The following is a 14,293-nucleotide window of genomic DNA, read 5'->3' as shown; positions in this document are numbered from 1 at the left end:
AACATTTTCTTTTATATTATTCTTTGCATTGAATAACTTACTTCGTGGAAATCGAGGTGGGTTATCATTGACATCAGTTAGGGTCACAGTAACTGAGGTGGTTCCAGACAGTCCGCCATTTTGACCAACCATATCCTTTGCCTGAATGACAAGCAAATACTGGTCTTTAGCCTCTCTATCCATGTTTGGAAGGGCAGTCTTGATGACTCCTGTAAGATTTTAAATCTCAGTAAAGCACACCAGTATCCATTGCATTACAGTAGCAATGAACGTCAATAATGTAGTATGTCTCTCTTCAGATTTTTAGCTTGCTTTGTTATATTAGTTTACTTTAAAGACAAAAGAGACATATAGTTCAAATGTACACTCTCACATTGTTCAAAGAATACACATTTATATTTGCACACCCTACTAAAATGCAGAGAAAATAGTAACATGCATTCTTCTTAGTATTGCTTTGAAAATTTTGTTTTTAGGTTTTGTTACTCTGAGTCATGCCTATCTTAACTGGTGAAACATCTACTCAGCCATGGTCCTTCTAATCTCTGATAGATGTAGACCTGAATTTCTACTTCTGGTGACTTAACTGGCTGTATCTAACATAGCTGTCAAAGGGAGTGGAAAGACCTTCAAACTTCATTATAACCTCACCTGCATGCTAAATTGTACACTTCAAGTATTTAAGTAGCTGGCAGTTGCCATAGTGATAACTGGAGGAAACCACACAAATAAAATAAATGGCACTTAGAATTTTTAGAAAACCCTCATGACTCATAGGAAAGATGTAAACATTCCTCCATTTGTGAACCTATCCCTTTTCACTTCTGTTCTCTATTTGTAACCTCTCTACCTCAAAAAGGTTGAGAAGCTGATTGGCCTGTTTAGCCTCCCACCTTGACTATTCTTAGGCAATAGTGAGTTCCAGAACAGCTTGGCTCTAAAAATTAGAACCACATAGCCAGGTGAAAGAAATTTATCATCTCAGCACGCCTGAGATGGAGAACAGATGATAAGTTGCTCAGGGCAACTAATCCTTAATGGCAGTGAGTTGCAGAACATCCTAGAACACTCTGTGTCAGAAATCATCATCATCACCACCACCACCACCACCACCACCACCACCACCACCACCACCACCACCATCATCATCACCATCATCAACAACAACAACAACAGCAGCAACAACAACAACAACAACAACAACAGCAACGTCCAAGAGTCTTTTCTGCTTCTCAGTGTATTTTCTGTCTTAGTTTTGGTTCCAAAATGCCATGCGGTAAAAAGACCATATGGGGGCAAAAACAACTAAAACTTTCAAGCAAAGATAGGAAAATGAATAACAATTTACAAATAAAATGTCTGTCTTATTTCTAATAATGAGGACATAAAAAGGATATGATAATTAATTTGTCCTTTCTTTTTTCCCCGCTCCAAATACATATAATAATTTATTTTCAAGTACCATGACTGCAGGATGAATGGCATTTATAATTTATATAACAATATTTATGTTATATCTAATGTTTTTCTGTTAAACATAATCACACTTACAAACACACCCATATGTATATGCATCACATCTGCAGTACTTCTACATTTTCATGTTTGAATAACTCCTATTCACATAGGCCAAATTTTATTTCTTAATGTCAAACACCTTTCCTGTGCATACTATGTATAACTGCGAATAAGAGCATCATAAATTAGCTCCTCAGTGGCTTATCTGCTGTCTGCATACTGATTATTTACTTTTGAAATAAAGTGAAAACAATATTGTTTTCTCAACAGCATCATGTGTGAAGTATCTAATCAAAAGTACCCTTTATGAACTTCAATGATTTTATGAATATCTCATGTTTTCCTTATTTCAAAATCCATAGTAAAATAAGCATGGGCCTCACTCAGCATGAATATCTCCAAAAATACTTTCTTATTCTTTGAATTCTAAAACTTATGTGCTTACATCTTTTGTTCTTGCTTTTATTTATAAATAAGTTTTGAATAACTTTTTAATTAAAAACTGGTAATCTTGAGAATTTGGCTCAACATGTTTCATTTTAATAAAAAAGTGAATTATTTTACAAAAAATCTATTCATGGTTTCAAAGATTTATTTCTGTTCATCTCTCCTTTATTTTCTTCCAATATTAATGTGTATCTCTTGCCACCTTTGCAAAACACTGTGGTACAAACAAGTCCACAATTATTTCACATGATAAGAAAAAAAATGGAGGTGTAGATGAGGTTGTTTGGTGAATAAAAGTCTTGTTTTGCAAAAGTGAAGACAAGTTTGGATACACAGAACTTACAGTGAGGTCCAGCAGGTGTGGCAGCCATCATTAATCCTAGCTCTGAAACAGAAACCAGGAATGTTGGGTCAAGCTGACAAGCTAGAATAGTAGAAATGGCTGACATGTTCCATGGTCACTCAGAGACCTTCTTTATTAAAAAAGTAGAGTTTGAGGGAGAAGACACTGTGACACTGGTGCCTCCACATGTGTCTCTAAATACAAGTATATACACTTACACATACATGTGGGCTCATACACAGTCAAAAATACATAATACACACACACACACACACACACACACACACATATACACACGCACACACTACAACTGAAAGTAATTCCGATGCTTTTGACATTCGAGGTTTACTTAGAGCTATTATTTTTTTGAAGCAATTACAACAACATTACGATAGAATCTGGCTATCAAAGTTAGCTGCTTATTTTTCACACCTCTAATTGCCTCATTATAAAAGATCTTATTAACAGCACTCTCCCAATGCTAAAATAATCACAAAGCTTAGAAGTAACTGAATACAGGTGGGAGAGGCAAATTTCAAATTCCTGAGCTACTACACAAAGATGAAATAACAAGCATCACTTGAGTTTAGATACTCATAACTAGCAATACTTCATTTCTAGTTATTTGAATTTTGTTAGCTTGAAGTTTGAAAAAGTATCCTTAGACATTATACTATAGTTTTATTTTGTCATTATTTATGTAGTCACACACTCACACAGGTACACAGTAAGTAATTTATAATATAATAGGATATAAACTGTTAGTCTGATAAAACTGAATCCCTATATTCTATAGCAACATAATGAAATTAAAAATATTCAGTAATCAATAATTATTAAGTCATATTTAGTGAAAAATAAATCTATCATTAGCACTTCAGGAAAATATTTTGCTTTCTTTTCAGTTTTCTGTTTTATGTCAAACTAATGTATACAATCGGAACTTTGAGCCTGCCAAATTTTTCCATATCGAGGAAACTTTGATTTACTCATAACTCACTTTCAGAAATTATTCTAATAGACACACACAGAATAGAAGGCATGAATATATATTTGCTTTTGTTCAACAAGTGTCTCTTCTGTAGTCTGAGGGAAAACATTCTCATGATTTTGTAATATTCCACAAACTATGATGGCTTACTAAGTTACTGTGTGTTTATAATTTCTCAGTGTGATCATATTTAACCCATAAGAATCTTTTTTTATCTGCAATCAATCACAGTGAGGTGACAGCTTAAAGATTGCAATCTTCCTGCACACTTTATTTAAATTGTTTCAAATAACACATAGTCAAAGGGATCACAGGTCAGAGATATTTAAGTTATAAATGGTCAATTAATTGGCTTCACTACAACTAAATTACGTTGAAAACCATAATGTGAGAATATTAATATTAAATTTGAATATCAGTTTGATACACTAGTTTTCTCAACTTTTAATGAAAACTACCTTCCTGTAAGGACCAAATTTCTATGTTCACTTCCTTTTGCAACAACTAATTTCACAGCTCTCATCCATTATGACTGCTCTTATTTTATATTGTCATTCTGAATAGTCCAAGAATATAAAATTAAAAATTGGGTATATCAGCTTCTTTGCTATTTCTGTAGTTTATAATACATGTAAGAGGTGAAGATAATAAAGTCACTTGATGAAACAATTGTCAAATAGGAATACCCCATCTTTAAAAGAAAGCTACTGGTATTAGCAATGACTTTATCTGCAAATACAATATATTAGACAATCACGCCATCTGCCTCTTTCCTTTGTTTTGAATTGTTTTTTTCATATCAGTTCTCTTGGGACTTTCTTGAAAAACAATTTTATGTAAAAATAGACCTATGAATAACAACAGTGTATGTGAATACGATTTAAATATATTTACCTACTAATATTTACCTACTATGCATTCAATTTCTGGCAATATACCATATAAATCTTAGAATTAGTTACTTAGAATTAGAATTAATTATTACCTCTTTCCTTTTATACAGATGGCTGTTAGGCTACATAATGTTTAGAAACAGTACACACCTAGGAAAAATATCCAACACTTAACTGCATATTTTAACACAATATAATGAACTGCCAAATTACAGGTGAGAAGACAACAGTCCTCCATGAATACTTAAATTGGGTAGCAATGTTGGTCTCTGCAAATATCACTTTTTCTTAAAAGATACCCCTCTCTAAGCATAATAAACCCCCAGAAACTAATTTTGAATAGAAAAATAGAAACTGATAAAATCAAAATGAATTTAAAAATAAAAAATCTGAACTATATTGAGCAGCATGTAATTAGGAATTAAAATTCAAAGTCAAACAAAGAGAACAAAAGAGGAGTATGTACTGTGAGGCTTAATCTGCCTTGGGAAGACAAATAGATCAGATAATACAATGGGAACTATGAGATGCAAATGTTGTGAATTATTCAGTAATATATCCATAGAGCCTCAGGAATAGAGAAAACTAGAGCAAACCAGCAGGATTTGCACAATTCTAAAATAGGGAATGATGAAATAGGTCTTTGAAAAAGCAGTCTTCAATTATTTCAGATAAGTACATAAGACTGGATCTTGAAACTTATATTTCAAAGGAACTTAGAAACCAAAATACCATAGAACTTAAATCTTGTTGCCTTAAGCAAATATCTCCTAGAGTAAACGGTAATAGAATGTTAATTAGGATTTAATTCCGCAAAGAGGCCAAATCTGAATATTTTCCACTGATAGATAATTTGGCACTCTTCTCAGATATCAATGATTACACAAAAGCATAAGTATACTATGAAAATGCTATGATGCTGTCTGAAATTTTGGGGGGGGAAATAAAAGAATCCAAAACTAAATATGAAATATAATTGCTATATAGCTGACATAGAAAAGATTAATCTCTTCCTGAAATCTGTGTTTCTCCTTAAATTTTAACTGGGGCTTCAAATTTTGGAAGTGATTATTTAAATGTAAAATGTGCACTAAAGGCTTTTTTTGCTTGAACACTTGGTTCTTGTCTGGTGGACCAATAAGTATCAGCCCCTAAGCTTGATTCCAGGATTCCATACACAACAACCAGACATTGTATTGAACACTGAAGATGAGAAGACAGGCAAATCCATGGGATTACTGGGCCAGCCAGCATACCTGATGTGAGGATGTGTAGGTGAATGGGAGAAAAATCTTGTGGCTAAACCATTGAATAAACAACATCAGAGAATGGAGAATGACGGAAGGCATATGGGTAGACGTTTCAGATCTTATGAGCTATTAACATAAAATATAGTTAAAACAAGTTCTCATATAACATATAGCAGGTATTAATATGTGACCATAAGTAGTATATTCAAGGAAAAAACTCAATGGGAGATGGAAAAATGGTTCATAAGTTACTCCTTATAACTGCATGATTGATAACACTCATCTATACATTCATTTCCAGTGCATCATATGGCCATGTAGTTCATAGACATGCATGGAGAGAAACTCTTCATACACATTTAAACTAAAGCCACACAACCATCAAGTGGCAAATGAGCATTGGGATTGAATTCTTTTTTTTTTTTTTCCTGAGCTGGTGTCTTGGCTTTGAGAGTTATCTAATTTATTAATCATTTTATTTATTCACATTTCAAATGTTACCCCCCCCCTTTATCAGTCTCCTCTCACAAACCCCTTACCCCAGCCCATTCCTCTTTGCCTCTAAGAGGGTGCATCCTCACCCACCCACACATTCTCACCTCTCCCCTCTAGCATCCTCCTTCTCTGGGATATCAAGCCTCCATAGGACCAAAGGCTTCCCTTCTCACTAAAGACAGACAAGGCAATCCTCTGCTCCATATGTATCAGGAGCCATAGGCCTGTCCATGTATTCTTTGGTTGGTGAAAGTACTGAGGGGTCCAGTTAGTTGATACTATTGTTCTTCCTATGGGGTTGCAATCCCCTTAAGCTCCTCCAGTCCTTCCTCTAACACTTCCATTGTGGTCCCCAGGCTCAGTCCAATAGTTGGCTGTGAGTATCTGCATCTGCCTTAGTCAGATGGAGGAAGAGCCTCTCAGAGGATAGCTATATCAGGCTTCTGCCTTTAAGCACATCTTGGCATCAACAGTAATATCAGGGTTTGGTGTCTGCAGATGGAATAGATAGCATGGTGGGGCGATGTTGAGATAGCCTTTCCTTCAGTCTCTGGACAATTTTGTCCCTCTCAAAAGTTTTAACCCAGAATTGTCCCTGTCTAAAGGAATTGTACTGGCTTTGAGATTGTAAGTGATATTGTCGGCTAACTTGGTTTAAATTTCTGCTGAATTCTGTAACAATTCATACAACCTTAAAATGGGTTACTTTTGTTTTGGAATGGAAATTATTTGACTATTCCTGTCATATATCAAATATATTCATACATGGATTACGTCTTTAAGTAAGTTGTCAATATTAATTTTATCCTACTACATACAATATGATATTTTGGAAGGGGAAACTATGGTAGATAATATGACTATCCTCTTGGCATGTATATAGTGCATAAACACTGCATTAATGTTAACAAACACCTTGAGGTATTGACTTAGCTACTTTCGTATCACCTATGAAACTTTATGCAGCACAGCTAAGAGTGATTGCCTGAGTCTATCATATTTAACATATTTTTTTCTGTCAGAATTCCACTATCTTCTATAAAATTCTGAAATTTTAAGAAATGGAAAAATGTCATTCCTCTTATAAATTAACAACATACTAACATCTGTAAGCAAGACTAAAGTTTGTTTTTTGCTCTCTAGACACAGAGGCTTGGTAGTTTCTATTTTACCACAAAAATATGTAACTATTTTTTAAAACATCATATCTGAATAGTATAAGTAGTTTAATGAACCAAGACTCACAAGAAATATATCTGTATGAATGGTTGTAGGAAGAGTTATTCAAATAGCAGTCATGAAGTACAGTATTAAAAATATGTTTCTCACCATCTTTAAAATAGAACCTATTATATTTTTGAAAATAAAATTGAGTTTTCTTTGGTCAACATGAATAATGTAATTCCACAGCATACACACTAGACTGATTAGTGTAGTTTCAGCTCTATAAGTCAGACAAAAATTCTACAGTCTGCGGCAAGACTAAAAGTTCAGGCCATTTGGAACACGTTACATAGAGTCTGAACTTTGTATCTCCAGTCTGACATTCAGTTCAACATACACGCTTTCTACATTTACATGGCTCATAGCAAAACCAAATGCTTTCACTTACTCGTCTTCAACACTAGACTGGTTAATTATGATCATTTCTACTCTATTAAAATTTTCAGATATTTTCCAAACTTTATGATTTGTTTGATATACTTTGGCCAAATCATGCATTACAAAATGTATTGAAAATTTAATGATGACAACAATTGTATTTATTTTCTTATGTACATTATAATTATTGTTCACAAACACATTCAACATATTTGCCCTTGCTTTTATTTGAGAACGAGTAATATTTCAACTTTGGGAAATATGATAAACATAATCATTTCCTTTAAAATATTCAGCTAGATAATCCTTCAGGTGTCATCTTTTTTCGGTGACAAAATATTCAATGAGGAAAATTTAAAATATTGAGACAAACAAGCCTCTCCACAAGAAGAGGCTTCTGTTTTTAATACAGAAAACAAAAAGTGTGCAAGCAGATTATGAAAATGTCCTAATAAAGTCAGGAATCACATGTGATATAGTCGTGAATGTCATTTTACTTAGTGTTTTTATGAATCTAGTTAAATGGAATAGAATAGACAATCACTCCTTAGTAATGGGGTATTTTTAGTGATTTTGACATACTGAGAAGAGCAGAATATAAAATGAGCTATTAGTATTATAGTAATAGAAAGTAAACATTAAGTATAGTCCAAGACATAAATGGCAGCTACCATAAGTACACATATTATTTCATACCTGTTTTGGGTTCCACTGAGAAATATGGCTGTCCTTGAAGAATACTATACACCACTCGAGCACTGTTGCCATATGTAGGATCATCGGCATCTGTTGCTGTCACTTGTACCACTGAAGTCCCTAGGTGACATTCAAATTGACTTTGGATTAAATTTCCAAGTACAAGGGCACTAAACAACCCACAAACTATCAGAAATTCTAGATTGCACTTATTTGTTATGTTTAATTTGTCTTCACCAAGGCACATGAAATTTCAATCTAGTATATTTTGTTGTTTAAATCAAACCAAAGAAATAAAAGTTAATAACAATTCTTGAAATAGGTAGTATGAATATATTTAGGTTAAAATACTACCTAAATATAATGAATGATGAATTTTAGATTCCATTCAGCTCAGAGCCAAATGAGGTTAAAATGTTAGGTCTCTTTTCATCATGCTCAGGTGACAAGTTTTCATTCAGAGCATTGTCTCAATATTCAAGGAGTGTCCAAAAAGCAGAGTGAGAGCTTAGAACAAGCTTGTGTTCATCTAATATCATGAATGATCAAGACTGAAAGTGAAACAGAAATCTGTAACTATACAGTGGATATTTTGTCCATTTACTTTATATTGAGTGCTTACTCTATCTCCTTGTTAAGTGTTCTGTTTTTATTTCTTTTTATTTCTTCATTTTCTTTTTTTAAAAAGGAGTCAAAAATGTTAACCGAACCTCTACAAAGTTGAGAAGAATGGCAAGGTAAAACATCATTCTGTAGATTGGATATTACATGCACCATTCGCTCCTCTTCAATTTCCCTTCAGTAAAGAACAGGACTCCTAGGGATTTCAACGAATTATGGCTCTATCCAATTGCAATATTAGGCACCTCCCTTCATGTCATGATGAGGCAACCCAGTAGGAGGATTGGGACACAAAAGCAAGCAAAGCCACTTGTTTTCTAATGAAACACAAAAAATGGGTGGATCCAGATGGATCCAATGGGTGGAAATGGGAGAAGCACTGGGAGAAATCAGGATATATCAGTTAGAAAAAAAAATCTCTTTTAAGTGAAAGGAAAAACAAAGGGAGAGCATTGATTCCAATCTCTGGTTTTCCCCTACACATAGAATTATAAACTTTAAATCGGCATAATTACCTCATACATTTATGCCTATGTTATCATCTAATTTATCTTCTGCCTGATGCATAAGGCAATGTTACCATTTTATACATTATTTGAATATTATTTTAGTTACACAAATTTCCTAAATATAGTTTTAATTCTACTATCATATTGACAAATGCTTGACATATATTTGTGAATGTGTTTTGTCACTAACATATTTTGAAAATTCCACACAATGTTCATATTATAATATATCTTACTAATTAATTCTATCTCCCTTATTTTTGAGTAGAAATTATTAAGTTATAGTCACAAATATTATTTATGTTTCATTTCCTCTTTGCTAAACTTCACCAGTTATACCTCATAGAACCAACATGGCCAATAATGTATTCTCATAAATGAATCAAAAAGTTACATTTTAAGTGTTTGTAAATATGCTAAATTTTATAAATGTTTAGTTTATCAACATACTTGAATTATTTAATAAATGAATGTACAAGCATATTTGCTAATATGTGCTTATAAACTTGTTCATAAACTTTGAGGTTGCATGTGGGTAGGTGGGGGCACTTGTGTGGGTGCTAGAGAGAAATCAACCCTGAGCATCATTATTAATAATCCATCCAGCTTGGTATTTGAAACAGGGTCTTTCCCTGACCTGAGCCTTACTGAATAGATCAAGCTGAATACCTATCAAACCCAGAAATCTTTCTGTGAGCCTCCCAGAGCTGGAATTACAAGTGTGTACTGCCAGTTTTTGCCATGAATCCTGGAATTGAATTCAGATCCTCCTGATTTCATGGCAAGCAATTTACTAATAGAACTCTTTTCTTTTCTTTTTCTTTTTCTTCTTTCTTTTTTCTTTTTTTGTCTAGTCTCTAAATGTAAAATTTTGATGGTTATCTATGCTCTGTGGCAATATGAAAATTGTTCTATGATTTTATTATCATTTATAAAATATAACTCTTAGTGTTAATTAAATGAAATATTTTATCTCATTGAAATCAATCAATTTCAGTAAAATAATTTGCATGTGTGCATAATATTCATGTTTCTTGATACTAGAGTAGAAATCATCCACAGCAAAACAGTAGATACATTATGTAGTCTCAAAAACTAACCAATTTGCATATACCCAATTAGCATATCTAATGATAGATTACACATTAGATAGAAGTATCACACTATGTCAAACACCTAAAACCTGTTTTAGTAAACACCATTAATTGGAAGAGGAAACATGTCAACTTCTCATAAACAGCCCCTTGCCCACAAACTTCACTATCGTTGTTGCTATTCTTGGCAAAAAGCACTTTGAAGTCATGGAACAGAATACACCTGCTATGTTACAGACATGCACATCAATGTACTGACATTTACAAACTACAAGTACCAACAATACTCTTGTTTTCAGTTTGAATTTAATTAAAAGCTGAAGCCACATGTCCCCAAATGATTAGGGTCTAAATTGTGATGCTGTAAATATAACACATAAAAAATATTTATCTGTACATCCTACCCCCAGTGTAAAAGCCCCCATAAAATGATTGAATGAATAAAACAAGACAAAACATATTGGTTAAAATGTCTATATGGTATAAGTTCTGCATGGATCTGCATCAGGCTTTCTGCATATAAGGTATGTTTCTTTAGCTTGGAATTATTATTGGACTTCAAAGAGTGCAAGTTTGGTGTCTCTAACTTTTTGACTGCTCATGGAACATTTTTCTCCATAATGGGTTTCCTTGTCCAGCCTACCTTTCATTATGTCAAAATTTGTTTGATATCACTGGATGGTCTGCTCTTTTTTGAAGGGGAATGGAAAGCAGTGGATCTGGTTGGGTGGGTCCGAGGAGGGGACAAAAGAGAACCTGTTGTATGTATGTATTATCTTAGCTTCAACCTTCAATAATAAGACTAACATGGATAACTTTTATAGATACATTGTCCTATCTTACAGTCTCATTTTAAAATTTTTATTTATACACATGGATTACATACTGGCTAAGAAATGTGGTGTTGAAGAAATACTATACAAATTTTATAATGTTTGGCATAAAGGTAAATGAAGAATTTACATTTTGTTTCTTTAATGAAGAGATGATGAAAGACTTTACAAGAGGAGACTTTCTATTGTTTTCCTATTTCTCTATTGATTTACTTCTATGAAAACAACTTGGGTTGTGATTTACATGTGAAAAGGTTACGAAAGGATTGGTAGTGGTGGCTTTGGATACTCAGAGAGAAAATGGGCCAGCAGCCCTGTGCTGAGTTACACAGCTGCTAGCAGCCTTCTGGTTAAAAAAAAAAAAAAAAGTGGAAATCAGGGGGCATTAACTATAGTCAAAGTAAAGTTTATTGTTTGTTTGTTTTATGCAGTTCAAGCTGAGAGTAACTAGGGAGAGAGGGGATGGAGGGACAGCTGGAAGAATTTACAGGGAAGTACGTTTTTAAAAACAAAATAGTAACTTGTTAGAGATTATTGTAATCATAATTTTAAAGAAGTGAGTATTGTTAAAAGGAAAATACACAAGCCATTTATTAAAGGCAATGAGAGCTGTATAAATCATTATAAAGTGTAAAAATATAAAATGACCAAATTAAAGCCTTTTCCAAACCTTCCAACTGGGTAAATGAAGATGAAAGAAGCTAGTATGCCATCGGTTTTCTTCCTTTCTGACCACGCCTGCACATAGAACGGTATTATTTTAAGATATTTATTGCAAAACCAGCATGCTCCTTACTTACCTACAGGAGACATCTCAGGAACTCCTGCTGTGTATGGACCATCTAGAAATTTGGGTTCATTGTCATTGATATCCTGAATCTTGATAACAAACTCTGATTCAGGCTCCACAGGCTTGTTGGTGAGTCTGTCCAGAGCTTGGGCTCTCAGTGTATAATAGGCCTGCTCCTCCCGATCCAGTCTCTTGGTAGCATGGATATCACCAGTGTTCTCATCAATAATGAAAATTGAACTTGCCCCTTCGCCTGACAAGATGTACTTGATGGAACCGTCTCCTTTATCAACATCAGAGTGGAGCTGGTGAAAAATTCATGTGAGATGAGATTAACTTACAAGAGAGTCAGCAATATAAAGTTATGTAAAAATCACTTTCATGTCACAGCTGTAAGAAATTTCATTGTTTTTGGAAAGATGAGCTAAGTGCTGATTGTGCTAAGAAGCCAGAATATACAATGTGAAATCCAGCTCTGAGAAAAAGTAGATTTTATTTCTTTTTGCACATAGTCTCATTTCTAAACATATCTTCATGCCATTCCTAAATTTACATATATATATTAAATACATATGCATGCATATACTTGATTTGACTTTCATGCTATGAGGTTTTTCTTCAGAACATTTGTAAATTTAGTTCTGAGATAGTAATTAATTTGCATATATATATATATATATATATATATATATATATATATATATGCTTCACTCTCTTAGAAACTCTCTCCTACCTCCCCAGCCAGTCCCCATTCACAGTCCTCTCTTTGATTAATCAGAAAAGATGAAAAATCCAATCTTTTAATTGTTCAATATTTTAAATTTTGAACCTGAAAAACTATTGCTCAGAAAGTAAGGATTTTTAAATAAATATGTGCATGAGATTCTACTCAACAGTTCCTGAAATACAAAGAATTCAATAGATTTGCATGATCAACCCTAGCGTCAGCATTGGGGTAGCACTTTCTGATTTGTATTTCATATCTGAAATTGCTCATGCTGTTTGTTAGGGTATTGTTAGGGCATAATGTTGAACAGAGGAACCTTGAAAAATAAACAGAAATAGTCATGTAATTTCCTGAACCTGAAAAACATGCGATCTAATCCATCATTTACCAACTGCTCATCGCTCAGAACTATTGTCTTCTAGGACTTTGGTTAATAACACAAAAAGTCAATTTATCAAATAATGAAATTTTCCATTGTCCTCCACTACTACATTTGCATTTTTCAAAGATAACTTGTTAAAAATAGTAAACTTTGGAAAGCCCTTAAGATGTTGTCGGCAAAGCATTTTCATCTATTCATGATGTGGAGGGATCAGGTTCTGCTGTTTATAATTTTGCAAGTGATACTTTTTACAGCTGTGCTTCAGGTTTTTAAATACCTAATTTATCCTTTGCTTTCTGAATAAAGAGCACAAAAAGACATTCTGACATGAGTTATATATTTATGTGATTGTGGTATATTATTTTATTTTTGTTATGTGTGTGTCATGGAGGCATATTGGTGAATCATGTGTATTATCAATCTATAAGGAAAATGAATCTCCGAATTATCTCAAAAAATGCAGAAATTACTGATATGCAAATAAGTATATTATGTATATGTAATAAGTATATGTAATAATATACATATATATGAATTGTTATAATTGAATCAAATAACCCTAAAATATCACCTTTATCAATATCATCAACTCAGTATCTCATTTAATGTTTATAAATTTTTGCTAATCCTATCAACAGATGAAGAAACTGTTGCAGGCAAAGACTGAGTACATTGTCTCTCAAGGCAAAAATTGCTCTCTAAAGCAAGAGAATAGTGAAAACTTACTGGTTTGTGTGACTATTAAGTCTACAATATTCAGACAGTGATGCTTCTTCTTGGATAGGAGCTGTGACCTTGTTCAGGAGGACGTGCAGAATTACCACAAAGAACATTTTGGGAAAATGAGGTACATCTGACTACCTCCTGAATACTCTGAATAGCTGAAGTTCAGGGCTTCAGTGTTGCTCTCCTAAATTCATTTTCTGACTCATAAACATATGTTTCAACTAATCTTATTTGAGTATCAATGAGATGGGTCTTTTGGAACTGCCTGTGGTGTGCAAAGCTGGCAACCTAATATTGATTATCATATAAAGACTTCCAAAGTAGATCCCACAAAGTTGTCTTCAAGTCTGCAGATATCTGTCATGGCACTAAATAA

General features: G+C 33.4%; 1 protein-coding gene across 16 annotated transcripts in view; it reads right to left on the bottom strand.

Moving 5' to 3' along the window:
* Nucleotides 1-14,293, bottom strand: part of Cdh7 (cadherin 7, type 2) — a 163,036-nt gene that overhangs the window by 84,069 nt on the left and 64,674 nt on the right. For all 16 annotated transcript variants that reach the window (XM_017320693.2, XM_006529608.3, XM_006529600.3 and 13 more), the window contains 3 exons: nucleotides 12,093-12,387; nucleotides 8,236-8,355; nucleotides 42-209 (listed from right to left, as the gene is read on the bottom strand). In XM_017320693.2, the coding sequence (XP_017176182.1) occupies nucleotides 42-209; nucleotides 8,236-8,355; nucleotides 12,093-12,387 (583 nt within the window). The remainder of the gene's footprint in view (nucleotides 1-41; nucleotides 210-8,235; nucleotides 8,356-12,092; nucleotides 12,388-14,293) is intronic.

This window comes from Mus musculus, chromosome 1, assembly GCF_000001635.26.
Source record: "Mus musculus strain C57BL/6J chromosome 1, GRCm38.p6 C57BL/6J".
Lineage (NCBI taxonomy): Eukaryota > Metazoa > Chordata > Mammalia > Rodentia > Muridae > Mus > Mus musculus.
The sequence above is the reverse complement of the archived record's forward strand: the minus strand, read 5'-3'. Positions and strand labels throughout refer to the sequence as shown.